Raw genomic sequence first — 18,901 nt, 5'->3', positions numbered from 1 at the left:
GTACAGTATGCCTAATGATTGCAACCGTCGAACAACCATAAAATAGATCAACCAACCAGCCGGATAATTTTCACCTTAGTAGGTAACGTCCACATGTTTGCTCTCTCGGCTTGTTTTTCGAAACGCGCTTATGCGACCCACCAATTGTCTCCAGAAGCCGTGGTCCGACAAGGCTGCCAAGGAGATCTTCATCTCACTAAAGGCAGTTGGTGCCGCCCACAGTACCTAAAATCAAACAAATGGGTCAATACGGCCCCCAGTGGGCCAGCTCGCATTAGCCTCAAGCACGGGCGGAGTTGATCTTCTAGTGCGAACGCGGGGCATGACTGACCCATAAAGGCTCGAGAAATAACGCAAGTATACGTGTTCTGGGAAATTTCTTAAGATTCTTTGGGAACTGCAGGACAGCCAGTAACCGTCCTCAATGTTGATTTTAAACTTTACCAGGCGAGGGTTCCTTTTGGGCCTCGTGGCCATCATACTCCCAGTTGGAACTTCTCAGAGCTCCTCTTGCCGATGTTTCCCGGGCGATGACTGCTGGCCATCGACATCTACCTGGGATGCTTTCAATCAGTCAGTCGATGGTCGACTGATGGCTACTGTGCCTATGGGCACTCCATGCCATGCCCCGAACTATAGCGAGGACAAATGCAAAGCCATCCAAGATGAATGGCTTCTCCCAGATGGACAGTGAGTAACTGACACGCTCCCCCGCATTTCGAGTACTGAAAAAATCAGCTATAAAACCTCAAGCTCGATAATGGCGCCCCTTTTCGGGAGCTGCGATCCCTTCTATCCTAGTTCCGAGCCTTGCACCATCGGGAATCTTGTGCAGTTTGCGGTCAATGTGTCCAAGCTGGAACATGTTACCGAGACACTGAAGTTTGCGAAGCAGCACAACATCCGGTTCATTGTTCGTAATACCGGGCATGATTACCTAGGAAAATCTACCGGCGCGGGCGCTCTTGCTATATGGATGCATAATCTCAAGGATATTGAGTTTGAGGACTGGGAAGATACACATTACAAGGGAAAGGCCGCTAAGCTTGGAGCTGGTGTTCAGGGCATGGAGGCCTACCAAGCTGCTCATAAAGAAGGACTCAGGGTAGTCGGAGGCGAGTGCCCTAGCGTTGGTCTGGCCGGGGGATACAGCCAAGGTGGCGGTCATTCTGCCCTATCTTCAAAGTATGGCTTGGGCGCGGATCAAGTCCTTGAGTGGGAAGTTATCGACGGCACTGGAAGATTTCTAGTTGCCAACCGTGAACAGAATACCGATCTCTACTGGGCACTCGCCGGTGGAGGAGGCGGAACTTATGGTATTGTCTGGTCGATGACTTCGAAGGTATATCCAGATGGCATTGTCTCTGGCTTGAACCTTACGTTCTCGGCTACCAATATCTCTATGGATACGTTTTTCAAGGCTGTAGAGCTATACAATACTCACCTTCCCTCGATAGTGGACGAGGGTGTTATGAGCCTCAATTTTTTGACCAACACTTCTTTTACTATCGGTCCAATGACTGCACCAGACATGCCCCTTGAGAAGCTTGAGACTCTATTCCAACCGATTCGCGATGGACTCGATAAGCTTGGGATCAAGTACAAGTACCAGTCAGAGGAGTTTGATTCCTCTCTGGCTCAGTTCCAAGCCCAGATGCCGCTAGTTGAGGTCGCGATTGCTCAGTACGGCGGCTGGCTTATTCCCAGGTCGTTGATCCACGAGAATAACCATGGCCTAACGGAATCAATTCGAAGTGTTGTGGGTAATGGCGGGGTCTTCACTACTGTGGCTATCAACGTCTCCAAAAAGGTGAGCGGGGATGTCTTTAACGCTGTCCTCCCTGCCTGGTGCGAGGCTATTGCACATGTCGTCTTGAGTACCGCCTGGGAATGGAATGATTCGAAGCATACTCATGCAGCCCAGGAGAAGATGACCAATGACTTTGTGCCAAGTCTAATGAAATTGGCCCCCAACTCGGGAGCGTACCTTAACGAGGTATGTTATCACTGTTTCTTTCATTCAAAGATAATATACTGACCAACATCTACTAGGCCGACTTCCGCCAGCCTGACTTCAAGGCTGCGTTCTATGGCACAAACTACAAGGCTCTACGTGAAGTCAAAGCTAAGTACGACCCTCACGATATCTTCTACGGCCTTACTGCTGTTGGCTCGGATGAGTGGACAGTCTCGTCTAGTGGGCGTATGTGTCAAGTGGTTTCTCACGACGAACTTTAAGCAAGATTACCCATACCGGGTACCTTCGATGTCATCTTGGGAGCAAATGGCTCTTAGGCTCTTAGCATGGTTGTTCCGCACTGAAATCAATATAATCTAGACAATGCTGCATTTCCGTCTACGCTCCGAAGCATATAAAGCTAAGTCTCTTTTGCACGTAAGGCTTTTTGCCCAATTCGGACTAAATCCGCACTGGAAAGTATCTCGCCACTGAATCCATGTAAAACCTGGCTTAGGATGGCCGCCGCAAGCTTGGTCCCACGTTCGGAATGAACCGCGAGAAATGATTGGTCAATTGCTACATAGAAGCCAGAGCAGCTCTTCCCCAGGTTGTGGAGTTTGCGACCACACCTGGACGAGCGGTACAGATCTCTAAATTTGTGTGCTTGTCGGAAAGCTCTTGTACTTGCAGTTCTGTGTTGTGCTAATGATGGCAACGTGAGTACATCATGGATGAGAAAAACCCCGAATATTTGAGATAACAGTCAAATTCTTATTTACTTACCCGCATAATCTGATAACCTCCCATAAACATGGGTTTCTTCATGGGATCATCAGGTGTCCCTTCGGCGCTCAGGTACAGGAATCGAAATGGTCGACCTTCTTGGGCCTCATACATCGCTCGTAGACCACTCAACGTGCAAATTTGGCATACTCGCTCCACTTCGTCAAATTCAAAGTTCCCGAACCTAAAAGGAGTTATGGCCACCGTCCTGTGATACTGTTTTAGTCTGTGGTCAGTCTGGATGTTGACTTTTCGATACACCATATACAAGCATCCGCACCTGCAAATGCAGCCTTGGCATGATCGGAAAAGTATCCGTAGTCTTCAATGAGCACAATTTTAAGTTTTGAGGAATTTGTACTTTCGTTGATTTGAATAGGTCTTCGCGCTAATGCAATCACCTCTGTGACTGAACCGATGTCGAGACATTGGCGAATTATTTCGGATCAACCAAGCCCGTGGCTCCTGCGACTATAATCTTCATTGCGAATTTGTGATGCGTCACTGAATTTTTCCAAGTATGTTATACATTTAAACTCGTTTTCATTCGGGCGTAGGCCTGTGTTAACTTTATTCCGCTACATGGTAAGAGAAGGCGGCGGTCGGCATGCCGAACTCCGAACCCGTATCCGGAGTTCACTTCCACAAACCCGCCTGTTCTGTTCCAGGCCTCACTACCTTTTGGTTCTTTCCACCTTTTGCTTCGGCATCGGACAATGAAAGCCGTGATTAGGCCAATTCGTCACTCGGAAAACTGACAACGCGATTGTCAATAGATATGGCTCCAGCCATGCAGCTATATGGAAAAGTTCGTTTACCTTTGGGCCTTTGGGACATCCGACTGCTTCCGGGATATGCTGATCGACTGACCGTCAATTTAGGCATGCTCAGAATGCGCAAGATCAAAATGCAAATGCATTTCGAGACCTAGTGGCGCCTGCGAACGATGTGATCGTTTGAAAAAGCTTTGTGTGCCTGGACAGTCGTCAAGGGCACGACAAGCCCAGCGCAATAATCCCATCGCTCGCCTGGATCAGCTTGAGGGTAAATTAGATAACCTCGTCACGATAATAGGATCTGGAGGAGGCTTGAGCACTCCGTCTCCTGGCATTAACCATCTATCACCACCTATCTCTACCTGCAGTACATCGAACTCATTGGGTGTTTCGACCGTTTCAACCTCATTGCCCTCCACAGCGGGTCCGCCGGGTCTTGAGCCTTCACCCGAACAGCACCTAAGTTATTTCCGGAATCATCTTCTGAAATACTTTCCTTTTCTTCACCTTCCTCCAGATGCAGACGCGCATCAACTAAGCCGAGACCGGCCTTTCTTGTGGCTTTGCCTAGTAGCTGCAGCTTCTCAATCAACACAGACGAAGCTCGCGCTCGGTGACAGGATCAAGCAAGAAGTGGTACGGCGTATATTCCTTGACAATGAACCAACTATCAACATTGACCTACTCCTCGGTCTTCTGATATTTCTGGCCTGGGGACACAATCAGCTTCTCAACTCCAACCCTGCTCAATTAGCCAGATTTACGCAGCTGGCGACAACATTGGTGTTTGATCTTCGTCTGAATAAGCCTCCATCTGAAGAGTCCAACATGTTCCCCATCAGCCAATGCGCTTTCACACCCAAAGGCCAATCGCGATCGCTCGAAGAGAAACGAGCTGTTCTCGGGTGCTTTGTCTTGAGTTCAATGTAGGTTCTTAACCACCGGAATGTACAGCCCAAATTCTTACCTTATCAGTGTTTCTGTATACTTTGGCCACATTGACCCGATGCAATGGACGCCTTACATGGATGACTGCATCAACGATTTAATGCAGAGCAAGGAATCTCCATACGACGAGATTTTTGTCCACCAAGTCAGGCTGCAGCGTATCGTTGGAGAGGTCGAGAGTGTGAGGGAGGCAACAAAGGCTCCAGCAGACTTCTATTTAAAGTTCCTTCAACAAAAGGTGGACGAGGTCAAGGCTAGTATGCCATCACGACTGCAGCACGATCGTATGTTCATCCCTTTCAGATCACTCAGTGTCATATCGTTGCCATAACTATACTAACCCTTCTTCGCCTCGACAGGAGTACTCTCCGCCTCGGTGTTCTACACCGAGCTATCAGTATTCGGCCTGGTTCTCTCCCGAAAAAGTCCACCAGGGTTCCAACGACTCGAGTATCTCTACTCATGCCTCAACACAGTTAAATCAGCAACAGAGAACTTCCTCACAATCCCAATCCCCGATTATCCCGGGATCTCGTTTCCAGTTTTCACACAACTCGTTCGGTACATCATCGTTCTTTATAAGCTCTCCACCCTTAATGATCCTGTCTGGGACCTCGGCTTGGTGAAAGCGAATATCGATGTGATCCAAGTAATCGACCAAGTGATCCGCAATATTGAGCAAGCCATGTCAGAGATTGGCGAGCAATGCTGCGGCGGAACCATGGAACGCGCTATAGGGATATTTTTGAGGTTTAAGTCATGGTGTCTGCCAAATATTCCCGCTGGTACAGGGCCGGTTGCTGAGGAAGCCGAGAATGTTAATTTTCCTGAGATGGGAGGAGGTAACACACAGCTTGACGCTCTGTTCTTGGAAGACTGGTGGTTGAAAGATAATTTGTTCTATGGTTTGGAGGAAATTCCCTGATTATTGAAACAGCTTATGGGTCTATAGAAATATCATTTTGATCGAAACTATCTCCAGGTCATCTTGCACGGAATGGTGACACGGCAGGGGACAGTAAATTAATCAAAGGAAAGACTAATAGAATTCAAAATTTTGAACATGAACCATGCTTATGGAGATCATCGGAATCAGGGTACGTCTAGAGCTCAGGACGCTCTTGGATTTCCAACCTAGTTCCCAAATGCAGGATTTCCTTTCCCACCTTGCCTGCGGCAGCCCATTTGAAATCCGAAGCAGCGTCACTCTTGGCTCGCAGCCGAGATGTTGACTTTCCGTCCTTCTCCATGGGATGGGAGGGGCGGTTAGGGTAGTGAGGGGGCTTCAGGATGTAAGCGACCGGAACCCAGTTGACCATCAACGTCAAGTAGCAGATGTGCACCAAAGGTGGGAAGGCGATGCCAGTCATCAAGCTGGTAATTGTGCGCCCCTCCTCTCCTACCATCACGGATGTTATCGCGTGAGAAACAGCCCAGACGGTAGCTACCAGTAACACCAAATTGTAAAAGACACCATTCTTCCAGAGATCCAGATACAATTTTTTGCAGGCTGATAGGGCGTGCTGGTTCCAAGAATTGAGGACGCTTCCAGTCACGAAGGAAGACCCTTTGGGCTTGGCGGAGACAAGGTAAAATCGCAAGATTGCGAGGATGTTCGCTGCAGTAATTAGTCAGATATGAAATTTTTCTTAGAAAGACATGGAAAACGGAACTTACGGCCGGCCAACCATTTGTTTTCCAGATGGGCAAATGGTGCACTCTGGAAATCATTAATCGCAGCCTGAAGGTATTCATATATCCACATGACTGCGACTTGACAGATGGACATGAGAATCTGAGCCTTTACTAGAGAAGGGTGGGCTGTCGGGATGAGTTGCCCTGACAAAAAGAGCAACGGGACTGCAAGAAAGCCGAAGAAACATTCAGCTTCTCCAGCTACAATTCCGAACCCATCACAGATGATACTCCATCGTAAAGACTTCGTATAGTGTTTGTATGCCGATGAAAGCATAGCAGGAATTTGCTGGGCGTGTCCAATATTCCATCGGTTTCGCTGAGCGCAGTGGCCTGTCAGCGAATCGGGAACCAAACCGAACTGCAGAGGCTCCTGAACTTGAAACGTGCGCCAGCCCATGCCATGCAAGATCTGGGACAGCTGCCAGTCCTCAGAGAAGGAGAATGTTGGGTACAGGCCAACATGCACGATTGCGCTCCGTCTGAAGACTGCCCCTGAGCCCGCGTCAATTGCGAGACCGAGGACATCCAATGCAGCGTTCTGGCAAGTGTAGAAGTGACTCCTAGTCTGGGAAAGAGGATCACCATTTGGTAGATTAGAGAAATATTGACGAGTAGAAACCAGAGCGGCGTCTGGGCTTTGCAGTAGGTGAGGCAAGGTTGCCCGAAGGAAGTCCGGAGATGGAACAGAGTCCGCATCGAGGATCGCACAAAACTCAGGCGGGTCTTCTTTTTGCAGCGTGGTCAAGGCGTAATTCATATTGCCTGATTTGGCAAATACCATACCGGACTGTCTGCCGCGGGAATGATATGAGACATGAATGCATTGAGATTGAAGATCTGACACTGCTTGCTTCAAGGCTGCTGATCCACCATCGTCCAGCACCAGGACGCGGAAGCAGGAGGTTGGATAGTCAAGGGCGCAGGCAGCGCGTACTGTGGCCATGATAACGTCCACGTCTTCACCACAGCAAGGTAAAAGCACATCCACGCGGGGAAGGTCTTTAGTCCCATGCACGCGTAGTCTCTTGCGCGGGCCATTCTCTTTGACTTTGGACGCCACGATGACTAGGAGCTGATCCTTTCGTGATAGATCTGGACATTCGATTAGACCTTCCCTCCTTTCACACCCGGATGCCCGTGGCACTCACGAATAAAAATAGCCTCGATGAGGAACATTGCCCACATCTGCCATGTTTGCGGAGAAAGCAAGATTGACAAAATGCGTAGGACAACATAGGCATTGCCGATCCAAATGGCAGATTGCGCTACATAGTAAAGATAATTTCGGTATTTCTGTCGCGAAAGAATCCGGGGGTCCTGAGGAAGCTCTCGGATATCGTAGATCTGATCGGCAGCCATTTGCCGGGGATTGTCCGCTCCACAGATGCGGGTGTCTTGTTGGTGATGTGCAGTAGGCTGCAGTAGCGGTAGATCCAGGCAACTTAGACTCAATCAATCTCTGCCAGCACCTCCACGGCTAAATCCAAAAATATTTCAAAACCCCCTAGCCACGAGATTGGAATATCACGGCACTAAAAGGCGGACAGAAAGGAGACAAGCCACTTCAAAAAGGGGGAAGGCGTTTGTGCGCTTGTACAAGAGGCGGCCTCGAGCCATTCAGATGCCCGCTATACCGCCACGAGTGGAGTCCTGGGTCGGATCGTGCCCAAACCTTCTTCCGCTCGTCCCGGCTGCCGACTGTAAAGCTGAGGGGGATGGGCATGGTGCATGATGTCCACCTTGTTTGTCTGAGGAGTGATCTGGTCGCTCAATGCGAGAGCCTAGTTTGACAGAAGGTGGGTACTGAAATGGTGGAAGTTGAGCAATTGAGGTCCAGTTTCGGATTGAAGAGTTTGGCATCAGTCAGCGGAAGACCGGCTCCAACTAATTCCGGGGTTCCTTGACCGCTTGTCTTGCCAATAGCTCACGGCTCTGGGAGTCTAGACAAGTGGGCATGGGTTTATAAATTTAGGGGTGTCAAGCCTTTTTGATTGGCCCTATTTCATTTGAGCAATTCGGTGCATTTGTGCTTACGGCATACTCCGATCATACGGGTGTTCATCAGCCTCTAGATTCAACCCAGCTTCCGATTTGTGGGGAACATTTAGCGATAGCGATTTTGTTTGATATCTGTAGCCGTTTACACTATAGAATCCGATTTGAAGGATCAGAATAAGAGCTTTGAGTAAAGCATAAAGTGATGGGATGAAGTGTTCTTGAATTGACCCCGATCTATCAATCTGATCAATCATCACTACATATTCAAATTGGTATATGGTGCGTAAAACGCACGGACGAAGGGTAAATCTAAATATAGACACAAAATTACTCAGACCTAGCCTCTTAAGCTCTTAGCTCAAGTCATATCCTTCCCCCTTAACTCTTCTTGCCCAGTAGCTAGGCATCCCCCTCAATCAACATCTCAACATTTCTCGAGACTTCTATTCATCTCCTTGGTCACCACCACCCAACTTCGCTTTCTTGTGTGCGTTAGAGGAATCCACCAAGTTGAAGAGGTTGCCATTGGTAGCGTTTGTGTCGTTACGGCCGAGCGAGCCCAGGCCGAAGTTCTGAATGGCACCTCGCAACATACCGTACAGAGTGATGTAGCTGTCATCGGTAGTGTTGGGTGTAACTCCGGCACCGAACAGGATGGTAGCAATGTGGTTGTCATTGTTGGGGTCAGAGTCATCGTCATTCCACCAGGTAGCCTCGTCGAAGGTAGCAACAACCAGGGTGCCTTGAGCCTCGAGATGAGGCAGGTACAGATCCAAGAATGAGTTGAGCCATTGGCCACCAGTGTTTGGCTGGTTGAAGTAGTTGCTGTCGGAGGTAGGGTCGTGGGCATTGTGAAGCATATCCGGAACGTAGAAGGAGTACTCGGGCAGAGTATGTGACATGACATCATCGGCAAAGGTGTTGTTGGCACCGTAGATCTTGCTGCAGCGCTCATATTTGCTGGTGTAGGAGCTGAAAAGCAGAGCTGGGACGTCGAGGCGACGGTACACCTGAGACCACCAGTCAGGGTTGGTGTTGTCGATGGGACCATTTGTCACGTAGTTGTTGCAGTCGTTCGGGCCACGGTGAGTCGCGATAGGATTGTACCACTCCGCGTAGGTACCATAGGAGACATTTTTGGCCTCGAGGAGATCATAGATGCTGGTGGCATTCACATTGTAGAAATCCTCATGGGCCATACCGAAGAAGTCACCGGCGACGAGAGCAGCGTAGTTGGGCAGGGATGGGTGGGTGATTGCATAGCTGCGAGTCAGCAGCTTGCCACGGGTAGCCAGTAGCTTCCAATAAGCCTGGCCCACTGTCCACTGGTAGACCTCATTCTCGAAGACAATGTGGAGGATCTTCTGGAACTTGCCTTCGCACTGGCCCGCTGATGGAGCGCAAGTTGCGAAGAGCTTGGAGCTGTTGATGGCCTTGGGGTGACCCTCGCTGACCTGGAAGAAAGGGTATTTGCCAGTCGCGCCGGAAGGAAGCAGATAACCCTCCTTGGCGCCGTAGCCAGTAAAGTTGCTACCACTGACGGTCTCGTTGTTCACCGACCAGTAGTAGTAGCCACCATACTGCTCCGGCTCGAAGGGAGGAGTATAGGAGAAAGGATAGCTGGCCACTGCCGGGTCGTTGTGCCTGAAGACATTGCCACCAATGTAGGGCACATCCTTTGCGGGAAGAGCATACTGAGCAGTAGCCGCGGATGAGAGCGCCAAAGCTGAAACGGCGTTGGTGAAGGCGTTCATCTTTAGACGACCTCGAGTCCACAACTGTCAGAACTTCAAGGGAGATTGTTTTCTGCGAGGAGCAGTTATGAGGCCCCGGCCATGAAGACCGCCTTTATACTATCGGGCATTAGGCATCACTCATAAAACAAGAAACTGATCTACTACCCTTCCAAGACACGTGGGCACGACAGGCTTCGTCGAGTATCGAAGTCGTGGAAGGGTCCAAGCGGATCGTGGGCGTGCATGGCTGAAGGCAGGTGTAATTGTACTAGACTCGATATGTTCATAGGGCCTGAAGATCAATTCTAGAAGACCAATCAAGGAGAGTTTTCCACGGGAAGTGGCATAGAGAAGCCTTTTCGGAACCATCATTTTGTTGGCTAAGCTTCCAGCCAAGCTTCGCGGGTCTAAGGGTCCGAGCCATGGCGGACCGGCCACAATGCGGCCCACGTGCTAAGAGCAGAGCCTCTCGTTTGAGGAATATCCCGCATCATTTGAAATGAAGCAATCTCTTCTCGAGTGCCAAGGTCCACTGGTAGAACTCATCCTCGAAGACGATGTGAAGGATCCTCTTGGACTTGCCTACCATACCTAGCAACAGTTACAAATATGTTTGTTTTGTTGAAGCAGAAAATTACTTAGACCTATAAATGCAACTGTCAATGCCGTTGAGGCTCTCACAATACACAGTCCGATTCCCATATTTCCTAAACTAATCTCCGGTCTCGCTTGTGGACACTTTAAGGTCAATCCAAGGCCTGCATTTCCGGAGGACGAGCATAATACATATCCCAGTCGTGCGTGTTGCACATTTCCGTGGCTCCAATCGCCTGCACCTCATCGTAAGGCACTTTCATCCAACTAACATCTTCCTGCGTGCATCCCTCTAGGGGCTCAAACTCCTTATCCGAATCGACTGACTCATTGCTATCTTCATTTACCTCCGGTTTCCATTCCCTATAAACCAAACGAACAAATCCGGTTTGCGTTATAGCATCCGGGTCCGAGCTCAAGACAGACTCTAGCGCCTCCTGCTCGACTATGACAAAAAATCTGTAGCGACCCGAATACCCGATAGTATCGACACCCTGTTCCTGCAGCGGTGCAATCGTAGCCCACTTCCTGAAATAGGTGCGAAGCAGAGCGGTGGTCGCCTTATCAAATGAGGGGTCTTCAAAGACTGTTAGGGTAAACCCTTCTAACATGTCTAGACCCTTGCTGTCCTCAAGATATTCTGTGACGGGCTGGAGGAAGCGAGCTATGAATCTTTCCCAGTCTTTTTGGCTTTGGTATGTGCAACGATAGATAACGAAGCCCTACTTTATGAATCTATCTTTTTGGAGAAGCCGTTCTAGGTTGTCTGCGCCGTTGCAGTATGCTTCTATGGTGGGATCCCGTTTTGATGGTTCCTCTATTTCATCATCGGGGATGCGTGAGGAACTCGCTGCTTTTGAGAATTATTTGGTGAGCTGTGAAAGGCCAGTTCTGGTAGGAAAACGGATGGGATGAGTTGAAAGGCTGGAGCACCTGAATGATTGCTTCCGAAAAATTGTTCGGAATATTTAGTGGAAAGGGAATAAAGAAGTCTTGGAGAAAGTCAAGTTGGGTCCAAGACAATGTTAGCTGATGTACGGAGGATAAAGAGTTACTGCCCTCAGGCACCGCCTCTTTAGTGCGGAGCCTCTTGTTTTGGAAACATCCTGTATCAAGTGAAATGAAGCATCCACTTTCAAATGCCAGAAGATTCCCTTTCGACATTTTTGAACATTATTTAGCCGTGGATTGCATGTCTGTATGTCATCGCTCATAGACCTGCACCGCAGTCTCCGCAGAGAACCCCTTTCGGAAGACTCGGAAGACATACTTTCGTACTAAATCTATATGTCTGCCTAGAGAAACTCACTTGGGTCCTTCCTTTATCATCCACGACTAGGGGTTAAGTGCTTCAACAAGTGACTAAATTTAAATTAGAGTATATGCGGAGTTGCTCTATGTGAGGGATGCTCTTTACTTTGTCTGGGTTTTTACAGTCTAATAATATCACTCTTGTTCAAGATAGATCTTTATCTTATGCGAGAGAATGCTCCAAGTGAAATATGTACCAAGGATCCATGAAAGTATAGTTTATCAAACCCTCATGTCCAGATCAGCTCAGTTGAATTGTGACAATAGTGGCCCCACCCTGCAGCGAAACACTATTCCCTGAAGGGCTCTTGTGACCGTTGACCTTGATACTCTTAATCTGGAGACTGGAAGGAAGACTCAAACTGCCCGAAGTCCCTTGCGGTGCGGCGACATTCACAGTCAGCAGCTTATTACCAAGCTCCCACTTCACTGACAGCTGTCCATACTGAGTTTTGACAGATGCAGCAGCCCAATCAAGATCAAATCCTGAGATTGCGGGTTGAATGATCCACGTCTTGTGTCCTGGCATGACAGCGCGAATACCGGTAATATATTCGGTCAGAACATAGGTTGGTGCTCCACCCCATGGATGGCTTTGAGACGTGAACAAGCTAAGCCCAGGGCTCAAGTCCTGAGCAACATATTCCCAAGAAGCACCAGTGCCGTATTTATCATTCATCATTGCTGCCCAAAGGTTGTCCAGGAGATATTTGGCGACAGCAGTGTCATTTGCCTCCATAGCTGCTACCATCAGGAAGCCATTGGTGTTCGGAGAAATATTGGCAGAAGAGGAATCGGTAGTAGAGATATCTTTGTAGCCGGGAGCAAGTTTCAAATCGGCGAGTCTAGCCAGACATGATGCGGCTCGTTCCTCACTGGCAACACCGGAGCTGATGGCGAAAGCAATATCTGCCACTCCAAAAGTGGTGTTGGATGAGGTACTGCGCACATACACGCCCAGCTCACCATTCCAAAGTAGTTCATTGATGGCTTTGGATACTTGTGCCGCCTTGTCACGGTATAATTTTGCGCTCGTTGCGTCGTTCAAAGCGTCGGCAACCAGGGCAGCCTCACTCAGTGCCTGCACAAGCGCGGCGCTGATCGCGGTACCCTTTGCATCGCCGAGGAATCCACCAAAGTTGACCAGTTGAGTAGCGCTGTCAATCTGACCGAGTATCCACGAAATTTGATTTTGGATAGAAGGCCAGACACCTCGAGCCCAGCTCAGATCTCCACTTCTGTGGAGATACCCGGTGAAGGAGAGAACTCCCAGAATTTGGTAGTCATTCAGGCCATAGTAGGAGTACAGAACCTCTTTCAAGCACGAATTGTTGTATCCCATTTGTGGAGCAATGTTGACAAGTCCATTTGGCAACTGAGTGTCAAGCAGGTAGTTCAAAGTTCCTCGGGCGTAGTCCCAGCGAGATGTGCTCGAAGTCAGAATTCTCGAGGTGTGGAAGAAATCTCCTAGCCAGACCAAACGATCTCGCTTCGCTCCATCCATGCACAAGGCCTCCGTATTTTGTCGCACACCATACTCGGACAAGATAGAGGATGATAGCATGTCATTCTCGTAAAGAAGTGTGCCATTGCTGGCGTGGACAGTCACGTCTTTCACTAACGCGATTTGATCTTGGTAGGGTCCAAATCCCCAACCACCGGCACTGACGGCAGGAACGCCATAATCAGCTAGTGAGATGTTCAAGACTTGGGTCCCATCGATATCAACAGAAAGCTGAGAGCGAGAGAGCAGAGTGGTCGAGATTTTGTACCATTCACCTTCCTTGATGTCGATAGAGACCGGGAAGCTTCCAACGAGCTTGCTGTCGAGTGTGGTCTGATTCACAAATCCGTAACCAGAGGCAACAACAATGGAGTTTGGCGGAGTAAGAGTCCTGTTAGTATTGACAAATGTCGTCTCATCCGGTAGATCAGAGACCAGGAGGAGCAGCAGCCCAGTTCCTGAAATAGGTTGAGAAACAGACCAGCCAGTTCCTCCACGAACGATCTTAGATGAGAAAGTCATGGTGTAGTCAGTCCAATCGATTCCATTCACGCCAGGACCGGGCTTCTGACCGCGGATGTATGCGCCCTCTTTGGTGATATCCCAAGTGGAGGGTTGAGAGCCAGCGTCAAAGCAGGCGGCTGAGACGGCACTAGCTCCAAGCTTCCAGATCTCATTGTATGTTGGATTGGAGCAGGTGAAAGTAGAAGGAAGGTTGTCAAGATCGACATGGTCGATGGTAGGTACAAATCCAACCTCAGACAGCGTGATGTGCCCTTTGGTCAAGACCTTGATGGACTGCCATCTTTGTCCTCCTTGGATAAAGTAAGACTCGATCTTTCCAGGTTCTGTAATGTTGAAAGTCTCGACTCTGAATGAATTGGAAAGTCCATTTGTAAAGTAATATGGCCCGTCGGCCCAGACATGGTTCAACCCATCAAATTGCTCTGTGTACTTAACTTCGATCTGCACTGGGCCCTTTACATCTGAGATTTGGAAGTATGGAAAACCCGCAACTTCGCGTGCATAGTCCAAGGTAAGGATAGGGTTCTTGTCGAAATCTAGAGTAACGGAATGGCTGGCATGAAGGGGTTTGGTGTTTATGCTCGGTCCAGTACCCAGTTGGTACTTTTGAGGTAGAAAGTTGCTGTATAAAGAATGCAGGTTAGTTCTGTTTGATCAAAAAATGTCATAAAGGGCACAAACTCGGTCGATGCATTGCAGACTGCAAGCAATGCGCCTACGACAAAGAATTTCCCCCTGCTAGGGCCCTCATCTTTGTTCTGGGTGGTGGTGTTTCCAACAAGAAGACCAATTGCAATCACGGCAGCGTGTGGTATTTGTTCCCCTCGTCTCTCACTCCCCCTCCCCTTTCTTTCCTCCATGAGGGTCTCGGTGGGATTGTACCCGAGCTCATCTCTGTCGTGCGGGGAATTAATTGGATGAGAGGCCATTCGGCACACCCGCAACCCCCCCCCCCCCGGCAACCCCACATCGTCAGGGTCGGGTTTTCCGGGGTACCACATATTCCGCTTAATGTTCGGCGAAATAACGATGCTATTCGCTCAATCAAGTTTACAGTGGCTCGCTGCCGCCATAGAAACTTAAAAGAAGTCATCTGCCAACAGTCGTGAAGTTTTGGAAGCCTGGACTGTGGGCATGAAGCTTCCAGTTCCCCGTCAATAGAAAGACAAAATTTTGAGACTCGTGAGCCTAGGACAAAATTAGAAGCCTTGGTTTACCGCTCAAGGAGGCCGAAGTGCCGCCACGCTTTGCCGACGTATAGGGAAGTTGGTAACTGCATTTTCCGACAGGATATTATTCCGTGGATTTTCGACAGATTCATGGCTCGGAGGGGTTAGTACTAGGTTAAATTCAAAGGGGCAATTTCTGCGCCTGGCAGCAGTCCAATTTTGTCGCTCAATATTGAGCATAGAAATCAGGTCAATAACGGACAATGAAGATAGGCTATGAGCCATACATACATCAGTGCGGCAGCCGAGAAAGGACAAATCACACAAGTTCTGTCGACTTAACAGAGAAAGACTCTGTAAGATTCTGTAATTTTGAAACCCAACTAGACTTTCATGACCTTGATAATTGTACTTTGAAAAATGATTCGAAAGATGTAATCGAGGTAAACATGTATGTACCGCAACAAGGGGTGACATATACAGAAAAGCAAGCAACTAGTACTAAGGCTACGATGGGTGAGGATATGGATAGACAGGCAACGATTTCAATTTCAATGTAGATATCAAGGAAAACAGCTATTGTTAAGAGCTCCGGCGCTTAGTGCACTGGATGCAGCTGCAGTTAGGAAACGGCTGATTCAACATGTTGAAAGTCTTCTCAATCTCCTTAAGCCTATCCTCATCGACAATATGTCCCAAAGGCTGACGATTCACAGATTGAGCTACCCGTGAGGCCGCAGAGTTCTCCATCAACTCGGCATAACTATCGTCACCTGAGATCGAAGAGTCAGTCTACCAACTTGAATTCGAAGACAGTCCAGCGCGGTACGGGTGTGGCCGACAAGGTGGGAGCGACCACCAAGCAATGAGCCCTGCCAGTCGATAGCATCTCGAAGTAAATCACAGCGAGTTTCGAACCGAGCCGGCACGTCGCTATCTTCTCGGGAGGCCTCGAACTTACCGTTGCCCTTGACATTGGTTTCGAGTATTTTTGCGGCAAGTTGCATGCCGGCGGCAACCTCGTCGAACCGCTTGGGGAATTCTTCGAGCTTGTGGACGCAATCCACAAGCCGGTTGATGATGTTCTCCCGGCTGTCGTTGAAGGCTTCTTCGTAACTCTATATTGTTGGGGATTGGATTGTTGTACTTACTGAAGGTGGGTTTGTAATGGTGAAGGATTTGGGAGGTTGGACTTGTGGTTGCCAAAGAGGAGGATGATGATGATGTGGGAAGTGGAACCCAGTGTGGTGGATGAAGATCGTTGCGGAGGTGAGATTGGGGCCTTTTTTTTAGTTGCATCTACGCGCTTGAGGTGGAATGACAAGGCTATTCTAAATGAATTAGACAATATAGCGGCTTTATCGGACTATGCGTTGTTATGTTCAACGGCTTTGTTCTCTTCATCCCAAAGCAGGTCTTATTGTTCTCTTTGACTTCATTATGTACCGAATAGTCTATAATTGCATACTGAATGATGTATATATACATACATATATATATATATATACCGAATAGGCTATTATTATGAACTGAATCATCTATAGTTGGTCAGAAATGTCTAAATTTATCAAAGCTCAAGAAGCGACCGCCAGGGATACTGGCAGAGTACAATATGGCTCGTCCACAGGACTGGTGCGGCTTAGAGGGTTGTGAGACATCAACCAGTCTTTCAAGTACATGGGGAAAAAAGTCCAATCAGCAGCTATCCCCTGGGATAAACCTGCTCAATGGTGCGTTTCTTGACGATTATATGTTAGGCATGGCGACAGAAAGTAAATGGGGAAGGTGGTCAGACAGTCGCTTAGAAGGAAGGTGCAGCTACCGAGGTTGGCGAAAGACCGAATGCTTCATATAATCAAAAGCTGAGTCTTCGAATATTGAGGTCAGTTTGGCCGAGTGGTCTAAGGCGCTTGACTTGAACTTTACTGGGGGTAACCCTGCCATGTTTGGGCATCAAGTATCTTCGGATGCACAGGTTCGAACCCTGTAGCTGACGTCTCAATTTCTCTTTTTGCTCCCTTCTCCCTCACCATACCCAAGAGTTTTGGGGACAATGTTTTGCAAATAAAATAAATTATCGCCATATCTTATTCTGTTTGGTACGATCGCTATACATATTTTAACAATTCTCTCACCTCATCGTTGAGGTTGAAGCTGAAGCACATTCATGATATGGACTACACCCCACTTCCGATGTACATAATTCAAGGGATGACTCCACCACTAGAGGGCTGTCGAAGTAGTAATTTCACGAGAGATCTGTGTGTATCTCATTTTCTGGCTACTATGTTTTTAGTGCAGGTTACTAAAAAGAGTTTATGGGGTGAGTTCGCTAATAAGCGTATTTGCTCCGAAGGAGGCGTGATCTTAGTAGCGTCGTAATTTTGGCATGCAAATCTGTCTCTGATCTGGAAATAGAAAGAATGATATTTATACCAAGCCAGCCTATGAACAGGGAAGAAAGCCGAATGGGAGCAGCGCCATTCTCAGAAAAACCAAGGCTGTTTGTTATATGGTCTACAGTAAGACTCGGCCGTTGATAAGCGCCCTCCAAATCGTAAACACAAAGACATTCTGAGATGAAGAATCTATGAACAGCATACAAGGAGGGAATTCACGTAACAGTTTAGCCCTCCCACTCACAAACCCCTAGGTAAGAAGGGCAATCACCAAAACCCAGTTTCCTCATCCCCAAAATCTAAATCTAAATCTTCGCCCTCGGCCTAATATACAACGCCTCCGCCTGCGCAAGAACAACCCCGTCCCCATCCCTTATCACCCCCTCAACCCTCCACTTCCGATCCTCCTTAACCTCAATCATTCTCGCCTGCACCAAAATGGCGCCCGGCGTGGGCACAGGACGCAGAAACTTCGTATTCAAATACGCAGTCACAGGGCCCGGTTGCGCATGCTTAGCTTCCCGGATCGAAGCATCGCCTACATGGCCATTTAGTGATAATAGTAGGCCGGTTGCTTCGTCTAGGAGGGTGGCGACGATGCCGCCGTGAAGCATTCCCGGGTAGCCGTTTAGATCGGAGCCGAGGATGAAGAAGAGGCGGAGTTCTTCGGCGAGGGTACTTGTGGTTGTGGTTGGACTTTGTGGGCTAGAAGGTGTGGACTTGGACTTGGTGGTGGTGGTGGTTTGTAGGGGACGGTACTGGCTTAAACAAGCGGATAGTGTTGTTTCTGAATTGAGGGTTTTGGAGAAGAGGTTGTCTTCTGTGGAGGGTTTTTTTGTCCTTGATGGGATGGTGAGCGTCACGAAGGAGGTGTCTTTGAGGAGAGTTGATATCCAGGGGATGGATTGGAAGGGGATTGGGTCGTTGGTTGCCATGTTGGTGTTGCGTGAATTAAGGAAGGTGAGATGCTCCAGCGAAAATGAAGAGTGAATGAAAGGTATATAGTTAGTCTACTCTGTAGATTGAAGTGAAATATTTTGGCGATGCTGAGGCTGTGTCATTTGTGCCTAGGCTTCTTTCGGGGCGCGGGGAAATTCGCCATCTGGCCGCGGGAAGCTAATAAGCTAATAACCTACTTTTGTCTTGGCGCCTAGATCATCTATATGATCTACCGAGATCTTTTATCCCTTCAAATGTCGAGAGAATTAAATGAACTCTTCTATGATGAAGATTTTGGCTGCCAAAGATCAATAATTGACTGGCTGGTATGTTCGTCTGGAATGATTAGAGACTGGTCCCCTCCAAGATCGCATGCATTTCTTAGTCCCATTCGAGATTGCACTTCTGAGTATCGGATTGATAAAGTACATATTCAACATCCTAACGAGAGGCATGTCATCCTTAATGTAGCCCGATTATAACTATTATCAACAACTCCCAAATAATGCCCCAGTCATCTAATAAAGACTCCACCAAATCCAATCCACTTTCCACTTCTGG

The 18,901-nt window shown here is 48.4% G+C and overlaps 9 protein-coding genes across 9 annotated transcripts; 2 read left to right on the top strand and 7 right to left on the bottom strand.

The window, feature by feature from the left end:
* Nucleotides 1–424: 424 nt before the first annotated feature.
* On the top strand, nucleotides 425–2,238 carry N7473_010671 (FAD-dependent oxidoreductase; the record flags this gene model as incomplete). The annotated part of the gene is made up of 3 exons (XM_057156610.1): nucleotides 425–690; nucleotides 739–1,996; nucleotides 2,053–2,238. 3 exons carry the CDS (start codon nucleotides 425–427, stop codon nucleotides 2,236–2,238), a joined length of 1,710 nt encoding a protein of 569 aa, XP_057005265.1.
* Nucleotides 2,239–2,378: 140 nt separating this feature from the next.
* Nucleotides 2,379–2,950, bottom strand: N7473_010670 (uncharacterized protein; the record flags this gene model as incomplete). The annotated part of the gene is made up of 2 exons (XM_057156609.1): nucleotides 2,379–2,662; nucleotides 2,740–2,950. Coding segments are annotated over 2 exons (495 nt in total), but the record flags the coding sequence as incomplete, so codon positions are not given.
* Nucleotides 2,951–4,347: 1,397 nt separating this feature from the next.
* On the top strand, nucleotides 4,348–5,392 carry N7473_010669 (phosphoketolase 1; the record flags this gene model as incomplete). The annotated part of the gene is made up of 3 exons (XM_057156608.1): nucleotides 4,348–4,445; nucleotides 4,495–4,751; nucleotides 4,827–5,392. The coding sequence occupies 3 exons, from the start codon at nucleotides 4,348–4,350 to the stop codon at nucleotides 5,390–5,392; spliced, it is 921 nt and encodes a 306-aa protein (XP_057005263.1).
* Nucleotides 5,393–5,570: 178 nt separating this feature from the next.
* Nucleotides 5,571–7,524, bottom strand: N7473_010668 (glycosyltransferase family 2 protein; the record flags this gene model as incomplete). The annotated part of the gene is made up of 3 exons (XM_057156607.1): nucleotides 5,571–6,085; nucleotides 6,145–7,257; nucleotides 7,314–7,524. The coding sequence occupies 3 exons, from the start codon at nucleotides 7,522–7,524 to the stop codon at nucleotides 5,571–5,573; spliced, it is 1,839 nt and encodes a 612-aa protein (XP_057005262.1).
* A 1,082-nt stretch (nucleotides 7,525–8,606) lies between these two features.
* On the bottom strand, nucleotides 8,607–9,917 carry N7473_010667 (uncharacterized protein; the record flags this gene model as incomplete). The annotated part of the gene is made up of 1 exon (XM_057156606.1): nucleotides 8,607–9,917. One exon carries the CDS (start codon nucleotides 9,915–9,917, stop codon nucleotides 8,607–8,609), a length of 1,311 nt encoding a protein of 436 aa, XP_057005261.1.
* A 728-nt stretch (nucleotides 9,918–10,645) lies between these two features.
* Nucleotides 10,646–11,104, bottom strand: N7473_010666 (uncharacterized protein; the record flags this gene model as incomplete). The annotated part of the gene is made up of 1 exon (XM_057156605.1): nucleotides 10,646–11,104. One exon carries the CDS (start codon nucleotides 11,102–11,104, stop codon nucleotides 10,646–10,648), a length of 459 nt encoding a protein of 152 aa, XP_057005260.1.
* Nucleotides 11,105–12,045: 941 nt separating this feature from the next.
* On the bottom strand, nucleotides 12,046–14,527 carry N7473_010665 (glycoside hydrolase family 78 protein; the record flags this gene model as incomplete). The annotated part of the gene is made up of 2 exons (XM_057156604.1): nucleotides 12,046–14,455; nucleotides 14,511–14,527. The coding sequence occupies 2 exons, from the start codon at nucleotides 14,525–14,527 to the stop codon at nucleotides 12,046–12,048; spliced, it is 2,427 nt and encodes an 808-aa protein (XP_057005259.1).
* Nucleotides 14,528–15,584: 1,057 nt separating this feature from the next.
* On the bottom strand, nucleotides 15,585–16,301 carry N7473_010664 (uncharacterized protein; the record flags this gene model as incomplete). Its single annotated transcript, XM_057156603.1, has 3 exons — nucleotides 15,585–15,775; nucleotides 15,832–16,110; nucleotides 16,154–16,301. The coding sequence occupies 3 exons, from the start codon at nucleotides 16,299–16,301 to the stop codon at nucleotides 15,585–15,587; spliced, it is 618 nt and encodes a 205-aa protein (XP_057005258.1).
* A 1,405-nt stretch (nucleotides 16,302–17,706) lies between these two features.
* N7473_010663 (PaaI family thioesterase) lies at nucleotides 17,707–18,336 on the bottom strand (the record flags this gene model as incomplete). The annotated part of the gene is made up of 1 exon (XM_057156602.1): nucleotides 17,707–18,336. The coding sequence occupies one exon, from the start codon at nucleotides 18,334–18,336 to the stop codon at nucleotides 17,707–17,709; it is 630 nt and encodes a 209-aa protein (XP_057005257.1).
* Between the last annotated feature and the right edge of the window lie 565 nt (nucleotides 18,337–18,901).

The sequence above is a fragment of the Penicillium subrubescens genome (assembly GCF_028828155.1).
Source record: "Penicillium subrubescens strain IBT 31985 chromosome Unknown utg000007l_segment0_segment0, whole genome shotgun sequence".
NCBI classification, from domain to species: domain Eukaryota; kingdom Fungi; phylum Ascomycota; class Eurotiomycetes; order Eurotiales; family Aspergillaceae; genus Penicillium; species Penicillium subrubescens.
Note: the sequence above shows the minus strand (reverse complement) of the source record. Positions and strands in the feature narration are given on the sequence as shown.